At 46.9% G+C, this 24,355-nt stretch overlaps 1 protein-coding gene across 1 annotated transcript in view; it reads right to left on the reverse strand.

Annotated features, from left to right (window-relative positions):
- Window positions 1-11,724, reverse strand: part of LOC139263380 (regulator of G-protein signaling 22-like) — a 174,648-nt gene extending 162,924 nt beyond the window's left edge. The window contains exons 1-3 of the mRNA XM_070879432.1: window positions 11,150-11,724; window positions 7,240-7,461; window positions 3,503-3,588 (exon numbers count right to left, since the gene is read on the reverse strand). Coding sequence (XP_070735533.1) covers window positions 3,503-3,588; window positions 7,240-7,461; window positions 11,150-11,386 — 545 coding nt within the window. The 5' untranslated portion in view covers window positions 11,387-11,724. The remainder of the gene's footprint in view (window positions 1-3,502; window positions 3,589-7,239; window positions 7,462-11,149) is intronic.
- Window positions 11,725-24,355: the final 12,631 nt, after the last annotated feature.

A 24,355-nucleotide genomic window follows, 5' to 3' on the forward strand; every position in this document is an offset into this window, starting at 1 on the left:
TTGCTTCCTCCTGATCCGCTTGTGTGCTGGCGTTTGCGGTCTGCGGCATCACGTCACGTTCCGGTGCAGCGCCGTGTCCCGCCAACAAAGCATGCTGCAAGGCATTGGTGGCGGCGGTCTGCTCACGCATCTCCTCGAGCATCTGCTGTGACACCCGGGAGAAGGTCTCCGTGAAGTCCACAAACTCCTGGAGATGGTCGCGACTTATCGCGACGATCTCCTCGCACAATTGAGCCAAGCCCTCCATGCGATCGGCCAGGGTAGGCGTGTGCGCTACTCGTTGACGCAACTTCCATGGGGTCTGCGAGGGCACTAATGCTCGCCTTGGCGTCAACAGTTGCACGCCGCTTGGTCCGACATAATGGCCACAGGTCCCACAGGTGATTCCACCACATGCTGAGGGATGCTAGGGGCATCTTCCTCCGATTCCAGTTCCTCCTCCTCAGGCGTCGTGGTTTCTTCTTCCTCCTCCTCCCCACCCATGGTGAGGACCACCTATAACGGAACCGCAGGTTGCGGTTCTGATGTGCACATTGGTGTTGTGGGTGTTGTGGGTCCTGCAAAACACAATTGAGTTTATTGTGTTTATTAGAACAGAAGGATACACATTCTTGCGCTGCGCTGGCACACGAAGGTGGAGCATCACTACTACAATAAATTAGACCAGGAGACGTTACATAACAATGCATCATATGTTAGTACATATGGTAGTACATCTATGCGGAATTGAGTAACACAGAGTTTTGGAGGCAGGATTACTTTAACCCTGCTTGACACATTACTCACGTGACACATCAGAGGGCTCGCCAGATCCATGGGAGGTGGCCACTCGATGGTGGCTCCCCACCAGAGCCGCAGCACGCTCCTCAATATCACTCAGTGCTTGTAAGGCAGTTGTGCCCCCTCCCATGCGTCTCTGTTGGGCTCGGTTGTTTGATATCTTCCTCTGTAAAATTGGCAAAGTGCATGGCATAAGCTGTATGGTATGTGTACTATCATGGAAAGACATTTTAATAATTATAACACATATCGGGGATACGAGGTAATGATTGACACAAACATATCTCTCTCTAATACAATCTCCATTGAGGTCTGCAATGTCAGGAGTTAATGTACAAAAGTGTCCCGCTGTGTACAAAATATATTTCAATGCAGGAAATTTAATATTAAAATTACAATGATATACAAAATGTAAAATCTGTACTTACTCTTGCTGACGCGACCAGGCTGTTCCAACCCTTGCCGCACTGGTCGGACCCCCTCGCCTCATTAGACGCTGCCGAGACGACGTCAGAAATCTCGGCCCCTATTTTCTTGTACGCCCAGGGTGGGGGTTTCCCACTGCCACGCCGGGTTAACCCACCCCACCTTGCGTACACCTCCTGAACGAGGACCTCGTTTGCTTCATCTGAGAAGGGCTTGGCCCTTTTGCGAGCCTTCTCCACATCAGACGACAATGCTGACATATTTGATCTATATCTTTTCTATATAAATTTTTATATTTTGAATTTACGTTTTCAAATTAACATTTTCAAATATACGTTTTCAAATTTACATTTTCAAATGTATCTCCTTTTGCTCCTCTCTTACTCCAATGCGAGCGAGCGAGCTCTCCCCCACCGCAAACGGCCTTCTGCGCCTATGTAGATGATCCCTGACCTCCCGAAACACGCAAAATGCTGTCAACCGGAAAAAAAAATAGCATGCGCAGAAGGCCGTCGCTAGGGAAACTTTTGCCTTCCACATCGCTGGCCATTTGTTAGGCGCACGTCACATCGCTGACCTTTTGCATCGCCCATTTGACATCGCTGACCTATCACCGAGTGGAAAATCGGCATACAAAAAATGGGCGATGAGCCAGCGATCGGTAAGGCTGGGACATCAAACATCACTGGAACATCGGCCATTTTTTGGGCGATAGACAGCAAAGTGGAAAGTCTAGCCCATAGTGCCCACCTATAAACTACAGCCAATCTAGCCTTTGGCAAAAGTAGCAGCCAGGTTCCACTATAATAGAAAATACTGGAAATCTCAGCAGGTCAGGCAGCATCTGTGGAGAGGAAGCAGAGTTAACGTTTCAGGTCGTCAGAACGAAGGGTCATCGACCCAAAACATTAACTCTGCTTCCTCTCCACAGATGCTGCCTGACCTGCTGAGATTGCCAGCATTTTCTGTTTTTATTCCAGATTCCAGCATCCGCAGTATTTTTTTTCCACTATAATAGGTTTGATAGCCTGGAAATAGATCTTAAAATGCTGGATAAAGGGTGTTAAGTGTGCGCCTCTATTAAGTGGTCTTATTAAGTTTGCACATTTTAACTTTTCCGTTATTTTTTGTTGGCAGCCACATTGATTCTTTCAGTAATTACATTTTGTTGAAAACCCTGCTGAGGGGGAAGATTTCCTCAATCTGTGTACTAAGCATAATGAAACTGTAAACCCATTCTTTGTAAACCAGTTGATGCTTTCATTCCACAGAGTTTATCTTTTCCCATCATTTTCTCCAAGCAATATCTGTACAGAATTAGTTGGTTGTCAGTAGTGAAGGAGTTTTAAAATGTCCAAAAGCTGTCCCATTAAACTCTACATACATTGAAGGGGGGTCAGAAAATAAATGCAGTTTTAGGAATGGCTTGCTGGATAAACACAACGGCCAGCTGAGTGCTCAGCCAGAAGGTCTAGGACGTGTTGAAGTTCTGCCCCCAGTTTGTTATAAGCTAGCTGTCTCAAGTGCGACAGTGGTAGTTGACTTCAACATAGCAGACTACAAAAGGAAACAAAATCAGGATTCTCACTTCTGACTGCTATATTGTGACTCCTGTTGTAACGTGTGTATGTGTGCGTCTGTGCACACTCCACCATTGGGCTAGGGTGTGCTGTTCTCTACTGTTTAACTCCATCCCTATGCTCACATGTTAAGATAGGCTTTTTGGAGCGAGATACTGGAGTGCTGTGACATCCATGGGACTGTGTCAGTGCCTTCAAGAGGAGAGAGGTCAAAAGTAATGGACAAAAGTAGAGGTAAAAAGGGAAAATGGGACCAAGACACAAGAAGGAGCAAATACATCTTACCGGTGGCAAAAGCTTTAAAAATTATTAGGGTTCCCACATCTTCACAGCTATCAGGTCCCAATTTACAATCCAAATCTCAGGTGTGCCCCATGGCAAAGAGCCAAATGGAAGCCAAGTGATTCTATGGTCACTTTTGCAACCTCCTAACGGCTGGTTAGAAAGTGTCTTTGACAGATGCGCTGGAGCATTACTCTAGCTTTACCTCTGCCAGTAAAGACACGGTACACACAATTAAGACATGGTACACACAATTTTCAAGGTAGTTTTCTGCACACTGATACAGGGTAATTAATATATACTAAGCAATACATTGATGCATTACTCACTGCAACAAAGTCTACATTACTTCACGCTTACTGAGAACATGTTTATCATAATATACAGTAAATATTAGCACAATAATCACTCAGAAAAGGATGAGGAGTCTTCACCTGTACTCAAAGTAACAGTCACTCATAAGGAATGCTGGGAGTCTCTCATTTTTTATCCATGTGACACCCTGCTCTGGATCGAGGCACTAAAATTGAAAACATAATACAAGCTCATATAAGAACATAAGAATATAAGAAATAGGAGCAGGAGTAGGCCATAAGGCCCCTCAAGCCTGCTCCGCCATTCAATAAGATCATGGCTGATCTGATCATGGACTCAGCTCCACTTCCCCGCCCACTCCCCATAACCCCTTATCCCCTTATCGTTTGGTTTACCTTATTACATTACAGTTCTTCTAAACATTCGGAGTCACAGATAGTTGGAAGATCTGAGTGGATGATTTGCCCGGAAGGTGTGTGAAGAAGTATACACTCTGCTGGTGCACAATTGTCACTGCTATATTTAGTAGGCCTTAAACTGGCAGGCAGTCTTTGAGGAGCGGAGTACCACAGTAAAATAACTTTTCATGACAAAAAGTGGACTTTCACAATTTTTCCACCATTTCAGTACTTTTAAAGACCACATTACATTTATATCTGTTATGGCTGAAGCAGTCCCCAACTTTGAATTTAACCCTTTTACTGCTGCTTTGTGTAGAAGAGCAGAGGCATGGTTCAGATTTCCAGAATTCAGAACTCCTGACTGGTGCTCATAGGCTGATTTTCCAGTGGGCCTGCCAGCTGAGCATATTGGGTAATCGCTAGTAGCATGAACTCAGAACATTATCTCCTGGTACTCATCCTAGACAGCTGGGAGGAGGCGGGGGGGTTATAACCTGACTCATCCGGCGGAAACTGGATGGCTGGGGCTGTTAAAATGCCCCAGGTTCCTCACTTGCCGGAAAGCCGCTAGGGTCCATGGGCTAGATTTTCTCCAACACCTTTTTTTGGCGCACTCAGCCGAGATGCGCCGACTTTGTGCGCTCAAAACGGCGCCAAAAAACTTACTGAGCATCCTGGCCCCTCTGCCGAGTGTCCCGGGTCCTGGCGCAGTGTCCATGGTGAAATGGGGGGTGGAGCTACAGCCTTGCGCCGAAGAGACTGCCAGCAGCTGTCCGCATGCGCAGTGGAGTGCGTGCATCTCCTCGCCCTCCCAGCGTGTCCTGCAAGCAGTCAGCAGGACCCGATGCACGTCGCCCCTATCCCTGGCCGAAGGGACGCCCCAATGTTTGCCGCCCCTATCCATGGCTGAATGACCTCCCGCATCGGCCCGCGAGCAACTTGTTTCTGGCAATTTGAGCCCCTGAAAGGAGTTGATCCCAAGTTTCTGAGGTACATGTGATTTGCAAAGAAGCACAACAAGAAAAGAACGGGGAAGGTTGAAGGCAAAAAATAAAAAGGACCAACCGTCTTGATGAGCTAACATCTACTGTCCTTGAGAATGGCAGCCCTGTGATATATTGTATTCCAAATTGTTTATTTTGAATAAAACCCAAGTTGTTGGAACTTTAAAAAAAAACTTGTTTCTGGCATAAAGATAGGACTTCTATTTTTTATTTGTTATTGATTGATTGCTTATTACTTTTGTGGTTTGTTTAGTACTTTGTAAGTCTTGGTGCAGGTCCTCAGCTTCCTTCTATTTTTTATTTGTTATTGAATGCTTATTTTTGTGCTTTGTTTAGTGCTTTGTAAGTCTTGGTGCTTTAAATATACTAACCTGCGCTGATTTCTGAACTGCCCACAAGGTTTTTCAGAGCTGGCCACATACGCTGACCTAAGTCGATTTGCAGTAAGTTTTATCTGGCCAAAGTGGCATAAATGGACAAATCTGGCGTAAGTGGCTGGGAACACCCCCTTTTGAAAAAAAAACTCAACTAAAAAAAATCATACCTAACTGAGTTACTCTGGAGCAAGTTGATTGGGGAAAGTGGCGTTTTTTAACTTACGCCAGAAAAACCAACTTGCTCCAAAAAAATTGGAGCAAGTCATGGCCAAAACTGAGCCCCTTGTGTCTCCGATTTCAACGGACGCTTCTGGACAGGAAGCTAAGCCTCCCACCCAAAGCCAGCTGGATTTGCATGTGCTAATCAGGCTCCGATGATGTCTTCGGGCCCAACAGTGATTTTAGCTTTGGCCTGAGAGAGGAGGTCACTATGGATTTCTCACCAGGTGAAAGCCAGTGCGAAGAGGATCATACAGCTAAATAGGCCCCCTGCAGGTAAGTTTTTTCACTTTACTTTGCGGGGTCAGGAGGAACAAGAATCCGTTCCGGGTGAGAAGTGGACTGGTGACATGGTGCTGAGACCAAACGGTTAAAATGGCCGTGGCCTCATACTGTAGCGGGTGGGCAGGAAACCAACTGAAACCAATGGTTTCCCATCAGAAGCCCGATGGCAGTTAAAGTCTTTCCCACTGGGAATCTTTTTAAAAACTCTGACCAGAACCTGATTGAGTGAAGCGATTAATTAGAAAACCATCATTCTGCCTCTAGGCTTGAATCCAGACAAGAGAGCACAAAATGAGACCATTTGGCCCATCTTTTGCTGGAGCAATCCAAAACTAACCCCACTGACCTGCTATCTTCCTCTACTTTAAATATCCAATTTTCCCTTAAAAGATACAATGAACTCTGTCTCAACCACTATCTGTAGCAAAGTACTCCATGCTCCAACAATACAACAATTTCACCATAACCTCTGGTCTTACTCTCTTAGTGACAATTTTTAATTTACAACTCCTCATTACTGACACTTCAACCAGAGGAACTGTCTTTCCCTATTCACTATTAAAATTCTTCATAATCTTAAAAATCTCAATTAAGTCGATGTAACCTCACCCATCTCTGCCACAGCCTCCGCCCATCTACGGTTGAAAGCCTCGACCACGCCTGTGTCACCACCAGGCTCAACTGTTCCAATGCTCTCACAGCTATCTCCCATCCACTCTCTATAAACTTTAGCTCACCCAAAATGCTGCTGCTTGTATCCTGTCCCATACTGAGTTCCTGTTCTCACTGGCCTACAATGACTTCTGGTTCTCCAATGCTCAAGTTTAAAACTCTCATCCGTGTGTAAAACCCTTCATGGTCACACCGCTCCCTATCTCTGCAACTTCCTCCAACACTGCAACCCCTTTGAACTCTGTGTTCCTCCAACTCTGGGCTCTTGTGCATCTCCCCCTCTTCATCTCATCGTTGGCAGCTGTGCCCTCAGCCATCGTGCTCTGGAATTCCCTCTCTCATCCATCTGCCTTTCCAACTCCCACGCCTCCTTGAAGACCTTCCTGAAAACCAACTTTTTGTTTTAAACCAAACTTTTGATCATCCTTCTTTAGTTTAGTGTCCTTTCGTTTTTGAGTACACCACTGTGAAGCACTTTTGGATGTTTTGTTTTACATTATAGGCACTGTGGACAGAACTTTCACTTCGGTGGGGGTGTAAAACGGACAATGTCGAATCAGCCTCCCAAATATAACCTGCATGATTTTCCTTTCTATTTACTTAAATGAAAAGGAAAATCTGCGGGGCGTATAACAGTCGGCCGACACGATATCGGCTGCTTTACACCTCCGTGGAAAGGTATATCAATGCAAGTTAGTGTTAGAATCTGACTGCTGCTTCTGATGAAGGGCAACACCCAAGATCTGTACCTATCTTCCTCTTTAAAATGTGACCCATTTACAGCAATTTCTGTTTTTTAACCGAGATTTCTGCTGCCGCGGTTTTTTCTTATTATTAAACACACTATCACTGGCAGAAGTACTCAGAGGCATAATGACAACGTGAATCATCGACCTGCCTTTGTAATGAAGTTGTTTTCAAATGTCAGATCCAAAGCAGTGATCTTTTGTTCAAATTGAGGATATTTTCTCTCGGATTTGATGGTCACATTGTAGATGGGGTCCACAGGTGTATGCGCACGCACCAAGCTTTTTAACTGCTTCAGCCGATTTTTCTTGGCATTGTCAACTATTTCAAATTCCCTCGTTCCCTTGTTAAACCAAATCGGCACTGGAAAACTCTATAAAACAAAAACAGCGGATTTCATGTATAGAAACGGAACAATTATTTTCCTTCAAATAGGTTGTCAATTCACCGGGATTGTCCTGGAGTCTCCAGGAATGAAAGATTAATCTCTTGGGCACTCCTGCGAATAGCCCAGGAGAAAAATCATTGGGGCATTTAAAAAAACTGTGGTGGAGAAATTTGGTTGTTTAGCACCACCATTAGCACCAAAGAGCAGCGATAAGGGGCCGCTAAATACCTACCGCCCGAGCGCGCTATGACAGCCTGTCGCCAACTTCACTGGTGGTTTAGCGACAACGTGGTGACATCAAGAGTGTGCAACACCACCCCTCCCCTCCCCCACTCCCCCACTCCCCCGTCCCACATTTCCGACAGGGGGAAGCAGACGGTGCACAGAGGATTCCGTATCACAGGGAATGAAGAGGTAAGTGTTGAGAGTCAAATTTGTAACAATTACTTACCTCCCTTACCTGTAGAAGGCTGTTGGTAGCCTCCCTTTCCATTTTTTGCAGGTTTCACATGGTCGACCTCGCCGCCCCTTGAGGCGCTAGGATGCCGATATCCGAGTGCCTCAAGTTGAGAAACTCTCCCGCCCCGCGATAGACCTTTAGCATCCTAAGAGGATTGTGCAATGCTTACCTTAGCACTCCACTCTCCTCTTGGGGGTGATACAACTGAATATCGCACTTTGAGGCGGTAGACATTGCCCGGAGGTAAAGATAGCGCCCCTCAAAGCGGGCGATACCAAATTTCTAGCCCATGTATGTTTATTACATTTGTTTACTAGTTTTAAGAATATTGGAGATGGGAAAACAGGCTGTTTGACTGAGCAATGCAGTTGGAGGTGAATGGTCATGTGATGAAACCTCCAACCAGAGTTGGCTACCCTACCTCCAAAGTTTTGGGCACATTCATTCATTCTTCTTTCTGATTCTTTGGCCCAAGAGTTAAAACAGATACTTTAGAGCTGTTATGTTAAACACATGTCGAACCTGTGAGATGCATATCTTGTGGCACTGCACATCTTTATAAGAACATGAGAAAAGGTAGCATGCTCATAAAGTCTCGTACTTCCACAGACCATATACAACCTGCACCTTCAGAGGGAACGATCTGCATAAGTACTCCTTGATCTCCAAAGATAGTCTAATAAAGCTCCATCCCTGCCTTGCCAGTATTCAAATCCTGGCTAGCCACCCTTAACAGAACACATCCTCAGTGCAGCAGCACAGGAAGCATTTGGTCATTTCATGCTATACCTATCCCTATCCTAACCAGATATTTAACCAATTTTATGAAAGGAATTAACTAACTGTGATGAGATTCTGTTCCAGAAAATCCATCTCTTGAGGTTTTTTAATTGGGTGCCAAACGTAAAAGAACTCAAGAAGTAATAGTTATACTTGGGACAAATTAATAACCTTTTTTAATAAGAATTAGTTCTTTATGCAGGGTGTCAACTGTGGCTCAGTGGGTAGCACACTTGCCTCTGAGTCAGAAGGTTGTGAGTTCAAGTCCCACTCCAGGGGCTTGAGCACATAAATCTAGGCTGACACTCCAGTGCAGTGCTGAGGGAGTGCTACACTGTCGGAGGTGCCGTCTTTTGGATGAGACGTTAAACCGAGGCCCTGTCTGCTCTCTCAGGTGGACATAAAAGATCCCATGGCACTATTTCGAAGAGGAGCAGGGGTGTTATCCCCGGTGCCTCAGCCAATATTTATCCCTCAATCAACATCAGTAAAACAGATTATCTGTTCATTTTCACATTGCTGTTTGTGGGAGCTTGCTGTGCACAAATTGGATGCTGTGTTTCCCACATTACAACAGTGACTACACTCCAAAAGTACTTCATTGGCTGTAAAGCGCTTTGAGATGTCTGGTGGTCGTGAAATGCGCTATATAAATGTAAGTCATTCTTTCAGAGCAGCTGGGTTTCAGCTAACCATTCTTATCTCCTTCTAACTTTCAATCCTCTCGAATCTTAAGCCAATTCTCTTACTCCAGACTGAACCTCCAGCTAAGTTTCACTACAGATTCTATCCTCCAGTTAACTCAGTCAAGACTCTAAATATCAGCTCAGTCTCTCACTTCAGACTCTAATCTCCAGTGAACTCTTCAGACTCTTAGGCCTAGATTTTGCTCTGCTGTCACACCCCAAACAGCAAGGAAAATCAGGTGGAAAGGGTTACTTGCATCTCTCTGCCTGACCCAGATCGTCTCCCCATTCCACTAAAGCCAAAAACATTATTGGACATCCCTCACCTACCTGTAACGTTTAAATGTATTCATAAGAACATAAGAAATAGGAGCAGGAGTAGGCCAAACGTCCCCTCAAGCCTGCTCCACCATTTAATATGATCATGGCTGATCCGATCATGGACTGAAGTCCACTTCCCTTCCCACTGCCTATAACCCCTTATTCACTTATCGTTTAAGAAACGGTCTATTTCTGTCTTAAATTTATTCAATGTCCCAGCTTCCACAGCCCTCTGAGGCAGCGAATTCCACAGATTTATAACCTTCAGAGAAAAAATTTCTCCTCATCTCAGTTTTAAATGGGCGGCCCCTTATTCTAAGATTATGCCCCCTAGTTCTAGTCTCCCCCTTCAGTGGAAACATCCTCTCTGCATCCACCTTGTCAAGCCCCCTCATAATCTTATTCGTTTCGATAAGATCACCTCTCATTCTTCTGAATCCAATGATTAGAGACACAACCTCCTCAACATTTCCTCATAAGTCAACCCCCTCATCTCCGGAATCAACCTAGTGAACCTTCTCTGAACTGCATCCAAAGCAAGTATATCCTTTCGTAAATATGGAAACCAAAACTACACTCAGTATTCCAGGTGTGGCCTCACCAATACCCTGTATAGCTGTAGCAAGACTTCCCTGCTTTTATACACTATCCCCTTTGCAATAAAGGCCAAGATTCCATTAGCCTTCCTGATCATGTGCTGTACCTGCATACTAAGCATTTGTGTTTCATGCACAAGTACCCCCAGCCTATTGAAAAAAGCACAGCTCAGATTGTATACAATTTTGGCCGCTGGAAGCAAAATAAAACTGACCACTACTGTGAGTGAACCCATTCAGCATTAAACCACGATCTAGTTGTCCTATAAAGAAATTGATTCCATATGCATCTTGCGCCTACTGCATATTTGCTTGTCCAATTTGTACAAGACCAGAAAGACTGAACTAATTAATCCAAGGTTATCTAAGCTATTTGTCTTTGTGGGTTACTGATGGACACACCATGGAGGCTCACAGGTCACATATAAAGTTTAAATCATTATTTCCATTAATTTGCAAATATCTCAAGCTCTGGATACTAACAAATATAGGTCTTCTGATTTAGGAGTTATCTGCCAACAAGGCAACAGTGCTAAGAAAATTTCTGTGTTACAATGGTTGCCACACTAATAGTGGATGACCTACATTTGTAAAACATGATGACCTAGAAATTGGATAGCGTGCGTCCATGTTACAGATAGAAAACAGAGGCCTAAAGGTCCAAATTGGCAGGCAATGTGCGCATGCTCATTTCATGCTGGAAGTGCGCCGGTAACCATATTGGTAAAGGCTCCTGAGTAGGCACCCAGAGTGTTGCCTCAAACAGACATGAAGTCCTTTGCATATGCATATTGAGAGCCTTATCCTTGATTGAAACATTTTTTAATTACCTTGTTGTGGAGCCAGGAAGTGTAGGAGTGCTCCTGCCGGCTCCACAATAAATGCACTGACCGCTGCCTACTTGCCCCACCACTCCGATTGCCTGCCACCCCCGGACTCTCCAAATCACCTTGGCCAGCGTCTAGCTGCCTCTGGGATTGTACACAGCTTGCCAGCAATAAGCAAATGAGACCAGCGAAACAATGGGGCATGTTCTTGCCAGCAGCCTCATTAGATGCATGCAGCATGTGCTGCTCCGGGATCCATCACCAATTCAAGCGCACTCCACTTTCTAGGCCGGTGGGATTTCAAAGTGTTAAAAGTCATAGTAAGTGAGAGTTGTGGTAGTGAAAGGCCGAGAATACAGAGGATAAGGAACCCTGGACTTGTAAAAACCACTGTGCATTATGAAAATAGAAATTTAAGACATTTAGGGGTAGAAATTGCACCCCCCGCGTTTTGATGGTTTTTATCGCAGTTGTGGTTCAGGTTGCCTCTTAGGTGACATTCGGCTCTTAGGTTTTTTTTGCTTTTATCCGGAAGTCAGTCTTGATGGGGGCGGTGACTACACCTGAGCAGCAAAGACGCAGTGGTGACAGCAACTGAGGGGCGGAAGTTGGGGGCGGAGCGGAGTCACCACCGCGATGACGTCATCACGGCACCGTGTCACCATGGCTCTTCCTTTCACTTAAAGGGGAGAGCCTTCGCGATTTAAAAACTTCGGCCCACTGGGCCACCAGGGAGGGTTTCGGCCGGGCCAGCGGCCTAGCACCCAAGAGGGGGTACCAGGCTGCCTGTTGGTGGCCCGACCGAACCCGGAGACATAATTGTCAGATCGACAAAAAAAAAACAGGGCGGCAGTGCGCCCTCCCCTTTAAAGGGAGCCACACCGCCGCTGCAGAAGGCCACAGCCTCACTGGACCACTGGGGGAAAGCTTTTTTTGGCACCCCCGGATGGGCCAAAGATTTTCCGAGGGGAATGTCACCGCCGAGGGGTTAGATCGGCGATGCGCATGGTGATGACGCGCTTAAGATGGATCAGCAGTAGTGGAGCGGTAAGGGGGGGAATCGAGGCATCGCTGGGAAAACTCGGGAGGTCAATTGGGCTATCAGCAACCATTCCACCATACGTCAGCAGCCACTCCACTCCACAGCGTGGCCACCGCCTTAAGGAAAGGGGCAATTTCGGCCCCTCATACTCTATTTTGCCAAAATCACTAATGTTTGCTCAGGACTTATTAAAGTGGCCATTTTTGAACCTTTTGTGGCCTACTGGGTGGATCATGATCCATGAATGCTCTGCTCAGTAAACTCCCTGATAAAGTGCACTGACACCTGGGAGTCCCTGGCCAAAGACCACCCTAAGTGGAGGAAGTACATCCGGGAGGGCACTGAGCACCTCGAGTCTCGTCGCCGAGAGCATGCAGAAATCAAGCGCAAACAGTGGAAAGAGCGTGCGGCAAACTAGTCTCACCCACCCTTTCCTTCAACAACTATCTGTCCTGTGGTGTATGTAGCACACAAATCACTGACTCCACGCGGTCTGGTGTTGATCTAACTGCTGTGACCTTCGTCCTTTATTGAACAGCTCCAGAGTGACTCTCAGGTGTGGTGGTCAGCCTTTTATACTGCCTCTTGCAGGTACTTTCAGGTCTCCCACCACAGCGCCCTCTGTGGTGTACCATTGTGCTTATTATACATTTAAGGTACCAGGACGATACACACATCAATACATAACATCTCACTTCCCCCCCCCCAGGACGCAGGACGATACACACATCGATACATAACATGTCCCACCTGTGACAGGGACTACAGTTCTCATATTGGACTGTTCAGCCACCTAAGGACTCAGTTTTAGAGTGGAAGCAAGTCTTCCTCGATTCCGAGGGACTGCTTATGATGATGCTCAGTAAAACCTGGCGGTCAAGAGAAACAGGTAAATCTAAAATTATTTTTTGTGAGCGAAGAGGAACATGGGCCACTATCACCCTGGACTCCTTTCCCCCTCCCATCTACAATCAGCCCGTCCAGACCTACCTTTCTGCCAGCATCCAAGGGGTCCGAATCGCCAAATATTGCACCAGCCCAAAGCCAGTGAGCTGCAGCAGGCCATCATTTGGGGTGTGCGGCTCGCCAGCAGCATGTTCATGAGGCCCAGGTCTTGAAATGACTCTAGAGTCCCAGCAGATGGATCAGACAGCTGGCCGGCAGTTAAAATCTACCACAATATCCGTTTGAATGCTGGAGAGTAAAATTCCCAGGCGGTGTGATCTCTTCACCTGATATTACAGTTTCAAAATATCTTTCGTACATTAGAATTCCCATGAGGAAAACCTATATATTATTTTTTAAAAGGGAAGCATGCAATAAAAGTGTACTTTTTAAACTTTATATTTATCTGTCACAGGTGGGACAGATAGTCATTGAGGGAAGGGGTGGGTGGGACTGGTTTGCCGCACGCTCTTTCTGCTGCCTGCGCTTGATTTCTGCACGCTCTCGACATTGAAACTCGAGGTGCTCAGCGCCCTCCCGGATGCACTTCCTCCACTTAGGGCGATCTTTGGCCAGGGACTCGCAGGTGTCAGTGGAGATGTCGCACTTTATCAGGGAGGCTTTGAGGGTGTCCTTGTAACATTTCCTCTGCCCGCCTTTGGCTTGTTTGCTGTGAAGGAGCTCCGCATAGAGCACTTGCTTTGGGAGTCTCGTGTCTGGCATGTGAACCATGTGGCCTGCCCAGAGGAGCTGGTCACTGATTGGTGGATTGGCGTTTAAATTGAGGATTAAGTGTTGCATTTACGTACGTAACATATTTTAAAAATCTATACTATAATGACTCAACAAGATCGATAATGAACATCTCTTGACATCAATCACAGTGCTTTTGCTGATGCGCCACTGAACCTTAAAATAAGAGAGGGATAGATATTGCTGCTGCAGATGAAGTAGCTTTCCTTTAATATCAGAAATCAATCCTGTACTTTACATCATACATAAATGACTGTAACTAGCATTAAGCCAACTGTGACAAATCCTAGAACATATCTGGTTTTAATTCATAAGAATTTCTGCATGTTTTCTTTTTATATGAATCTCTAAATTAGCCTAGGCACTGGAATGTTGAAAAAGATTGTTGTGTTAAATTAAGATTTATTTTGTTTTAGCTTTCAAATCTGGACCAAATTAAATGCGCACTTCTGTCTGATTAAGTCAAATCTTGTTTGGCCAGGCTTTTGCTTGTTGAAGTTATTTACATTTGCAAGTTCCTTTTGTCTTTGCTGTGTCACTACAAATAGTAAATCAAAATGAGACAGCTTTGATTAATTCCGAGGGTTGTATTTTTATCTTCCAGTTCTGTTTGTGGGAGCTTGCTTTGCGTAAATTGGCCACCACGTTTCCTGCATTACAACAGTGATTACACTTCAAAAAGTACTTCATTGGCTTTAAAGCATTTTGGGACATCCTGAGGTTGTGAAATGCACTATATAAATGCAAGTTAGTAGTATTCTGTCAGCTAGTATATAAATAAGAGGCACATCAACAGACTAGAGTCCCACGTTCCATAATTTCCCATTTCACTGTATGTGTTGGGGCTTGTAGGGGTCCTAGAAGGGTAATTTCTCACATAAAGCTTTACAACATGGCTTCATTTTCAAACATTGCTCATGCGAATATCTGTCCTTTTATTGCTTTATAATCGATGATGTTAGGTTAAGCTAAGGATGTTTATCTCCCAATTTATTCTTGAACTAAGTTCGGGTTCCACCGAGGCAGGACCCTATTTCTATTGCTTGACTTCTGTTCAGCTGCCCTGTTTAGGAGGGAGCACTGTGTACATCTAAATACAAAGTTAGAACTTTAAGGGGCTGAAAGTCAGCCTCCTGATAAGGCCTCTGGTTGCCGAAAAGTGGCGGCTAGGGGGCAGTGTCGAATGGCTGCCGATTTTTGGTCAAATGGCCGCTGCTCACAAAATTCTCCTCAGGTTTTTCCGGCGGTGACCTGATACGCCCTGCTCCCCCCATTTGCGCCCTGCTGCTGCCGAAGCCGCCTAAGTGCGTCTTCAAAACGTGCACCACCGATGTCCCGCCCCGGAAGTGAAATTCAGCTGAGAAAGTATTCCAGCTGCCGGCCAGTGCCTCTGACAGCTTTTTCTGTTGGTGCATTGTGTTTGAAATGGCGGTGTGGCCGCCATTAAAGTGGAGGGCTGACTGCCAGGTCGGCCCGACAATTATGCCCCCGGGTCGGCTGGGCCGCCAACAGGCAGCCTGGCACCCCTTCTTGGGTGTCAGGCCACTAGCCTAGCCAAAACCCTCCTTGGTGGCTCAGTGAATCTAACTTAAAAAGATGCAAAGCTGGCAGCTGCCCTCCCCTTTATCTGACGGGGAGAGACGTTGTGACGCACCAGCGCGATGACGTCAGCAGCCTGGCACTGACGGCGGCGGAGACTCCATTCTCGCTGCCACTTCCGTCCCCATTATGACAGACACGCCGCTTCGCTCGACAAAGAACTGAAGTTCATAAGATGGGCTGCAGCATCCGTTGAGGCGGCCAAAACACTAGGTGCGACCCGTTTCCAGCGGGAGTGAATTTTGACCCCTAAAAGTTTATGGAACGGGTAACGGAGAATGTCTGCTCTCTCCATTAACTTCAGATAGGTTTATAAAATGTCCACTTTGCCAACTGTTATATATGTGGACTTGTATTTACTCTGTACAGCAACCAGAGGGCTCATTCCCCGGAGTCCCAAGGGATCCCATAATCCCTTGGGAGCAAGGGTATTTAAGAAGGCTTCACAGGTTGGAGAAGCACTCTGGAGACCTGCAATAAAAGACGATGGTCACACTTTACTTTGAGCTCACAGTGTTCAGTCTGATTCTTTCTTCATACACAACAACTGGCGATGAGATACAGATAGTGAACCCAAAGATGCAGAGAACAGTGGGCATCCTGGAGAAATTTTCGGAGGGAGCTGATTGGGAAACTTTTGTGGAGCGACTCAACTAATACTTTGTGGCCAACGAGCTAGATGGGGAAGAGAGCGCTGCCAAACGTAAAGCGATCCTCCTCACCGTCTGTGGGGCACCAACGTATGGCCTCATGAAGAATCTGCTCACTCCAGCGAAACCCACAGAGAAATCGTACGACGATTTGTGTACACAGGTGCACACAGAGAGCATTTGAACTCGAAGGAAAGCGTTCTGATGGCAAGGTACTGGTTCTACACCTACAAAAGGTCTGAAGGCCAGGAAGTGGTGCATTACGTCGCCGAGCTAAGATGCCTTGCAGGACATTGCGAATTTGAAGGACATTTGGAGCAAATGCTCAGAGACTTTTTCGTACTTGGTATTGGTCATGAAACCATACTTTGCAAGCTTTTGACTGTAGAGACTCCAACCTTGAGTAAGGCCATAGCGATAGCCCAGGCGGTCATTGCCACCAGTGAGAATACGAAGCAAGTCTCTCAGCACACAAGTGCTGTTACGAGTACTGTGAACAAAGTGATGTTGTTTTCGAATGGTAACGTACAGGGCAGGTCACACATATCTGCAGCTACACATCTGCAGATGTCTCAGAGTCCACCATCAAGGGTGATGAATGCAAGACCATTAACACCTTGTTGGCGCTGCAGGGGTGATCATCATTTCCATTCATGCCAATTCAAAGGATACGTTTGCAAGGCTGTGGAACAATGGGACACCTCCAATGAGTGTGCAGGCGAGTTGCTAAGCCTGTTAAACCTGCAAACCACAATGTTGCAGAGGAGGACAGATCCATGGAGGATCACTACGAATCAGAGCCTCAGATAGAGGAGGCAGAGGTACATGGGGTGCACACATTCACCTCGAATTTCCCCCGATAATGCTGAATGTTGAACTAAATGGATTCCCGGTGTCAACGGAGCTGGACACGACGCAAACCAGTCCATCATGGGCAAAAAGACTTTCAAATGGTTGTGGTGCAACAAGGCCTCAAGGCCAGTCTTAACTCCAGTTCGCACGAGAATAAGAACTTACAGTAAAGAACTGATTCCTGTAATCGGCAGTGCTACTGTAAAGGTCTCCTATGATGGAGCGGTGCACAAGCTACCACTCTGGGTGGTACCGGGCAATGGTCCCACGCTGCTCGGCAGGAGCTGGCTGGGAAAGATACGCTGGAACTGGGACGATATCTGAGCGCTATCGCCCGCTGACGACACTTCGTGTGTCCAGGTCTTAAACAAATTTCCTTCGCTTTTCGAACCAGGCATCAGGAAATTCCAAGGAGCAAAAGAGCAGATCCACCTAATTCCGGGGACATGACCCATCCATCACAAGGTGAGAGCAGTACCGTACATGATGAGAGAAAGGGTAGAGATCGAGCTAGACCGGCTGCAAAGAGAGGGCATCATTTCACCGATCGAGTTCAGCGAGTGGGCCAGTCCAATTGTCCCAGTTCTCAAGGGAGACGGCACCGTCAGAATCTGTGGCGATTACAAAGTAACTATCAATCGTTTCTCTCTGCAAGACCAATGCCCACAATCAAAAGCCAATTACTTCTTTGCAACGCTGGCGGGAGGAAAGACGTTCACGAAGCTGGATCTGACTTCAGCCTACATGACGCAGGAACTGGAGGAATAATCAAAGGCCCTCACCTGCATCAACACGCACAAAGGTCTTTTTGTTTATAACAGATGCCCATTTGGAATCCAATCAGCGGCGCCGATATTCCAGAGAAACATGGAAAGTTTACTAAAGTCGGTCCTGCACATCGTGGTCTTCCAGGACGACATCTTGGTCACAGTCAGAACACAGTCGAGCATCTGCAGAACCTGGAGGAGGTTCTTAGTCGACTCATCTGCGTGGGGCTCAGGTTAAAACGCTCGAAGTGCGTTTTCCTGGTGCCTGAAGTGGAGTTCCTGGGAAGGAGGATTGCAGCGGACGGCATCAGGCCCAACAACGCGAAGACGGAGGCAATCGAGAGCGCACCGAGGCCACAGAACGTGACAGAGCTGCGGTCGTTTCTGGGACTCTTGAACTTACTTTGGTAACTTCTTACCGGGTCTCAGCACCCTGCTAGAACCACTGCATGTCTTACTACGAAAAGGGGGCGAATGGGTTTGGGGCAAAAGCCAAGAAAATGCCTTTGTAAAAGCAAGAAAATTGTTATGCTCAAACAAATTGCTTGTGTTGTATGATCCATGTAAGCGTTTGGTACTAGCATGTGATGCGTCGTCATATGGCGTTGGGTGTGTATTGCAACAAGCTAATGATTTTGGGAAACTGCAACCGGTTGCTTATGTATCCAGGAGTCTATCTAAGGCCGAGAGAGCCTACAGAATGATTGAGAAAGAAACGTTAGCGTGTTTCTATGGGGTAAAGAAAATGCATCAATATCTGTTTGGGCTAAAACTCGAATTGGAAACTGACTATAAGCCACTTATATCCCGGTTTTCCGAGAGTAAAGGGATGAATACCAACGCATCGGCCCGCATCCCCAGGGCCTGATGGACTGCATCCCAGAGTACTTAAGGAGGTGGCCTTGGAAATAGCGGATGCATTGACAGTCATTTTCCAACATTCCATTGACTCTGGATCAGTTCCTATCGAGTGGAGTGTAGAAACATAGAAACATAGAAACATAGAAAATAGGTGCAGGAGTAGGCCATTCGACCCTTCTAGCTTGCACCGCCATTCAATGAGTTCATGGCTGAACATGCAACTTCAGTACCCCATTCCTGCTTTCTCACCATACCCCTTGATTCCCCTAGTAGTAAGGACTTCATCTAACTCCTTTTTGAATATATTTAGTGAATTGGCCTCAACAACTTTCGGTGGTAGAGAATTCCACAGATTCACCACTCTCTGGGTGAAGAAATTCCTCCTCATCTCGGTCCTAAATGGCTTCCCCCTTATCCTTAGACTGTGTCCCCTGGTTCTGGACTTCCCCAACATTGGGAACATTCTTCCTGCATCTAACCTGTCTAACCCCGTCAGAATTTTAAACATTTCTATGAGGTCCCCTCTCATTCTTCTGAACTCCAGTGAATACAAGCCCAGTTGATCCAGGCTTTCTTGATAGGTCAGTCCCGCCATCCCGGGAATCAGTCTGGTGAACCTTCGCTGCACTCCCTCAATAGCAAGAATGTCCTTCCTCAGGTTAGGAGACCAAAACTGTACACAATACTCCAGGTGTGGCCTCACCAAGGCCCTGTACAACTGTAGCAACACCTCCCTGCCCCTGTACTCAAATCCCCTCGCTATGAAGGCCAACATGCCATTTGCTTTCCTAACCACCTGCTGTACCTGCATGCCAACCTTCAATGACTGATGTACCATGACACCCAGGTCTCGTTGCACCTCCCCTTTTCCTAATCTGTCACCATTCAGATAATAGTCTGTCTCTCTGTTTTTACCACCAAAGTGGATAACCTCACATTTATCCACATTATACTTCATCTGCCATGCATTTGCCCACTCACCTAACCTATCATAATCGCTCTGCAGCCTCATAGCATCCTCCTCGCAGCTCACACTGCCACCCAACTTAGTGTCATCCGCAAATTTGGAGATACTACATTTAATCCCCTCGTCTAAATCATTAATGTACAGTGTAAACAGCTGGGGCCCCAGCACAGAACCTTGCGGTACCCCACTAGTCACTGCCTGCCATTCTGAAAAGTCCCCATTTACTCCTACTCTTTGCTTCCTGTCTGACAACCAGTTCTCAATCCATGTCAGCACACTACCCCCAATCCCATGTGCTTTAACTTTGCACATTAATCTCCTGTGTGGGACCTTGTCAAAAGTGCAAATCATCAAGCAAGGCTTGAAGAGGGTAACTGAAGGCTCACTGCAGACTCGCCTATCCCGAGTCCTGCTTAGCTACTGCACGAGACCACACTCACTCACTGGGATCCCACCTGCTGAACTGCTCATGAAAAAAGTACTTAAGATAATGCTCTCGTTAGTTCACCCTGATCTACATGAACAGGTAGAGAGCAGGCTGCTTCAACAAAGTGTATACCATGATAGCGCAAATGTGTCACGCGAGATTGAAGTCAATGATCCTGTATTTGTATTAAATTATGGACAAGGTCCCAAGTGGCTTCCCGGCACTGTCGTGGCCAAAGAGGAGAGCAGGTTGTTTCGGGTCAAACTTTCAAATGGACTCATTCACCGGAAACACTTGGACCAAATCAAACTCAGATTCACGGACTACCCTGAGCAACCCACCTTGGACCCTACCTTTTTTGATCCCCCAACACACACACCAATGGCAACCAACACCACGGTTTACCACGAAGCAGAACCCATCATCCACAGCAGCCCTGCATGGCCCAACATACCAGGCCAGCTGCATAGCAGCCCAGCGAGGGCCCAACAAATGATTCAACAACACCAGCTTTCACACCGAGACGATCAACCAGGGCAAGAAGGGCCCCAGATCGACTCATATTGTAAATAGTTATACTATTTACTTTGGGGGGGAATGTTGTTATATATGTGTACTTGTATTTACTCTGTACAGCCACCAGAGGGCCCATTCCCTGGAGTCCCAAGGGATCCCATAATCCCTTGGGAGCACAGGTATTTAAGAAGGCTTCACAGGTTAGAGAGGCACTCTGGAGACCTGCAATAAAAGACTAAGGTCACACTTTACTTTGAGCTCACAGTGTTCAGTCTGACTCTTTCTCCATACACAACACCAACCAGGTTTGATACTGTGTTGAATGTACTCCCCATGTAGTGTCAAACCAAAGCTGCATGAAACCACCCCTCCATGGGATTCTTATTGCACTTTGTTCAGGTCGAGCCCGGAGTCTGGTCTTACACTGCAAATTTAAGCCTCAGTCTGAAGTGAAAATGATTTTACATTGGAAACTTGCCATGTAAATTCACCCAAAGATCCTGCACAGAAAAGTATAATTTTGTAAAATCTACAGCAAACCTGCAAAAACAGCACGTATTGCAAGACAAAGGTAATTGGACCCACATTCTGCAACTGCAATGTATTCAAAGGGGGTTGATTTGCTTCTGTAACATTCTTAATTGGAGCAAAGGAATCCTTTATCAGAGTGACCATTTGTACTAACACTTTTCTGTTCCTTCTGCGCCTGCAGCCTCTAGACTCCGCCCCCCACCTGAAACTGAAGTGGGGCCCCGCAATTGAACACGTTGTTCGCCGAGTCTGTGAGTGGCAGAGAGAGAGGTGGTGAGCGGCGGCGGGGGCGGGGGGAGAGAGGCGACGGGCGGGGGGTAGAAAGGGACAGGCAGTGGGGAGAGAGGGGGCAGGTGGCGGGGAGAGAGGTGGCAGGTGGCGGGGAGAGAGGTGGCAGGGAGAGAGAGGTGGCGGGGAGAGAGAGGTGGCGGGGGTGGGGTGGAGGGGAGAGGTGGCGGAAGGGAGGGCAGAGATGGCGGGGGGGGAGAGAGGTGGCGGGTGGGGAGAGAGAAGGGGGAGAACAGAGACGGGGGAAGAGAGAGGGGAAGCGGGAGGAGGGATCGGAGGGGAGAGAGGGAACTCAGGGAAGACGGATCACGCTCTTCCAACCCCCTTTACACCCACACGCGATTTCTCGAAAAGCTCGATGCATGTGTTACAAGGGACATTGTTGGGGTGGATGAAAATCCAGAAGTCATGAAACTGTCATTATTCACGTCATACCCAATAAACCTGTTAGCAATCCATGACCCACACCACAATGCTCCATCTATGGCGTGGGGGGAGTCGGGGGGGGGGGGCGGTAAGATCATGCACGTGCGCTGGGGTAAGGGACTTCAGCTGGAACTTGGTGGCTTTTGCTGGATTGTTCGAGATCTATCTGTGGCTTCTTAAGTCAGAATGGATCAAATTACAACTTGCAAAGTCAGTCAGAACTTGGGCTGGGCGGTTCCAGTTACACATTCCAGAGAAATTTCACGGTGTGGCTTATCCTCCAAGGGGACCAATCAGCAATAGGTCATGTGATAATGGAGAGTCAATGAGAGATCCGGTGGCCATTTTATTGGTACATATAAGCACATCCATACTTTATACCTCACACTATATCTATGACAATCAGTGCAAATTACAGAGCATTATTCAATTGCTACTACAGTGAAACTACAGACACCTTAGGGACTGGCATCAGGTGTTCTTATTTTCAAAATGGTCATTGTATATACTATAAAAATGCTAAGAATCTCCCTGACACACACCAGCATTCAGCTCAGTTCACTTGACAGTTTTGCAGTCTAAATTTCTGTTCCAATTCAAACCGCTCTTACTTGGACAGAGTGTAACTTCGGTAATGAATTGCGTTTCTCAATTTTACTTACCAGCATAAGGCCAGCACACGACAAAAAAAAGGGGGGAAATGTGATGACAGGTTGTGCCGGTATATCCAAAGGCAAGTCTGAGAATGGATTGAGAACATTTGAGAGGGAAAATACAACAGGTCGCATTATGTGTAGGAGTGAAACTGCAGTTTTCTGGTTGAGCAGTGAGTCTGCAGGAAGACTGACTGACAACTGAGACTCATAGTCCTGTCCCTCACTCTATCGAGCAACAGGGAGAGAGAGATAGACCTGGGACAGTCATCCACCTCCACTCCCCAAAGGCAAAGCTCTTGAAAGAAGCGGATCCACCTTCAAAAGCCAAAGGAAGACGACAATGGCAGGGTCAGGGGTTGAAAGAATTAATGGACGCGGCGCTGGGGCATGAAAGGACGGCCCTTCTCGCTGTTTGCAAGTGCTTTCTTTGATTCAGGAGCCTGGCGAGATCAGTGCATGTAAGTCAGCATGAGGCAGCAGCGGGTTTTGTGAAAGAAACGACTTTTGTCAAATGGGGAGTTCTTTACCCAGCATCCATAGCGGCAGAAAACCCGCTCTATCCCTGGGATAGAGCCATGCGAGCATTCTTTATCCATCGCTGGGTAACGAGCTCCCCATTCACAAAACCCGTTGCCACCTCACGCTGACCTGCGTGTCCCGCGTTTTAAGTTGTAAAAGGGCTTGGTGCTTTGAAGACTGTAATTTGTAATTTGCGAGTACCTGTGGTTTCAAAGTGCCTTTTGCATATTTTACCGTGCAAGTTATTTGTGTCTCTCAATAGGTGTCCATGTTTTTGCAGGTGTCCATTTTTTGGGAGTGTTCATTTATACAGCTTTCACTGCATCTAATCATGAAACCACTTACCAGTAGACTGAGAAATACATTGAAATAATCCACAAATAGATCGTCTGTTACCAAGTACTCATCCTAGAAGTGGAAAAAATAAGAATTAATAAAAGAAAGCAGGTGTGTGATTCACTTCATCTTCTTTCTTACTCTTTTCAACTATGGTAGTGTCTTGTACTATGGGCCAAGGTTCTTCATATAGGTTTCCCAATTTAAAAAAGAATGGACATCTATGAAAGGCTAAATGCTCCTTTTAAAAAGTAGCGGGGCCGAAATTGCCCTCCACTCCGTTTGGGGTAGATAATTGGAATTAGATGGATAATTACCACCGGGATCCATGGGGCGAGCAATAAAGGGAAATTACCCACTTTTCCCGGAAAAATTCATCGGGATGGTGTTGGGAGCAGTAGAGGAGCGGAAGCGAGTCGGGAACCCGGCGGAAGGTGTCATCAGCGCCGTAATGAGCACATCAGTGTGACACCACTGATGTCAGCACGACGTGGATGTGTCGCGTCGCTCTGACGTGTAGCCATGTCCCTCCCCTTCACTTAAAGAGGGATGCTGCGAGGCCTACTTGGCACCCACTGGACCACCAGGAAGGGTTTTGTCTGGGCCAGCGGCCTGGTACCCAAAAGGGAGTGCCGGGCTGCCTGTTGGCGGCCCGACCAGACCCTCAGCCACCATTGTTGGGCCGACTGCAGATTCGGCTGACAATTAAAATAAAATGCCGGCTGCAGCGGTGCACCACCCAGCCACTGGCAATTTCCCGCCGGCGAAGCTGTCAGTGGCACTGACCGGCGGCAGCTGCACTCCCACGAGGCAATTTCCCTCACGGGGCAGAAAGGAATCGCCACTGGGTGGTAAGGGATCGGCGCACAGCCGACAACGGGTCGGAGCGCCAGGCGAGGTGGAAACATGGGGCACGGCGGAAACCCGTTTTTCCGGGCCGTGGGCAATTTTGCATGGGTCGGACCATCCGCCTGTCCCCCGTCGGAAAGGCCTCACCGGCCCATTACTGCCGGTAACAGGCCTTAAAAAGGGAGGCAATTTCCCCCCCAACATTCCTTAGATGGTGGTAATTTT

The sequence above is a fragment of the Pristiophorus japonicus genome, chromosome 1, assembly GCF_044704955.1.
Source record: "Pristiophorus japonicus isolate sPriJap1 chromosome 1, sPriJap1.hap1, whole genome shotgun sequence".
Lineage (NCBI taxonomy): Eukaryota > Metazoa > Chordata > Chondrichthyes > Pristiophoridae > Pristiophorus > Pristiophorus japonicus.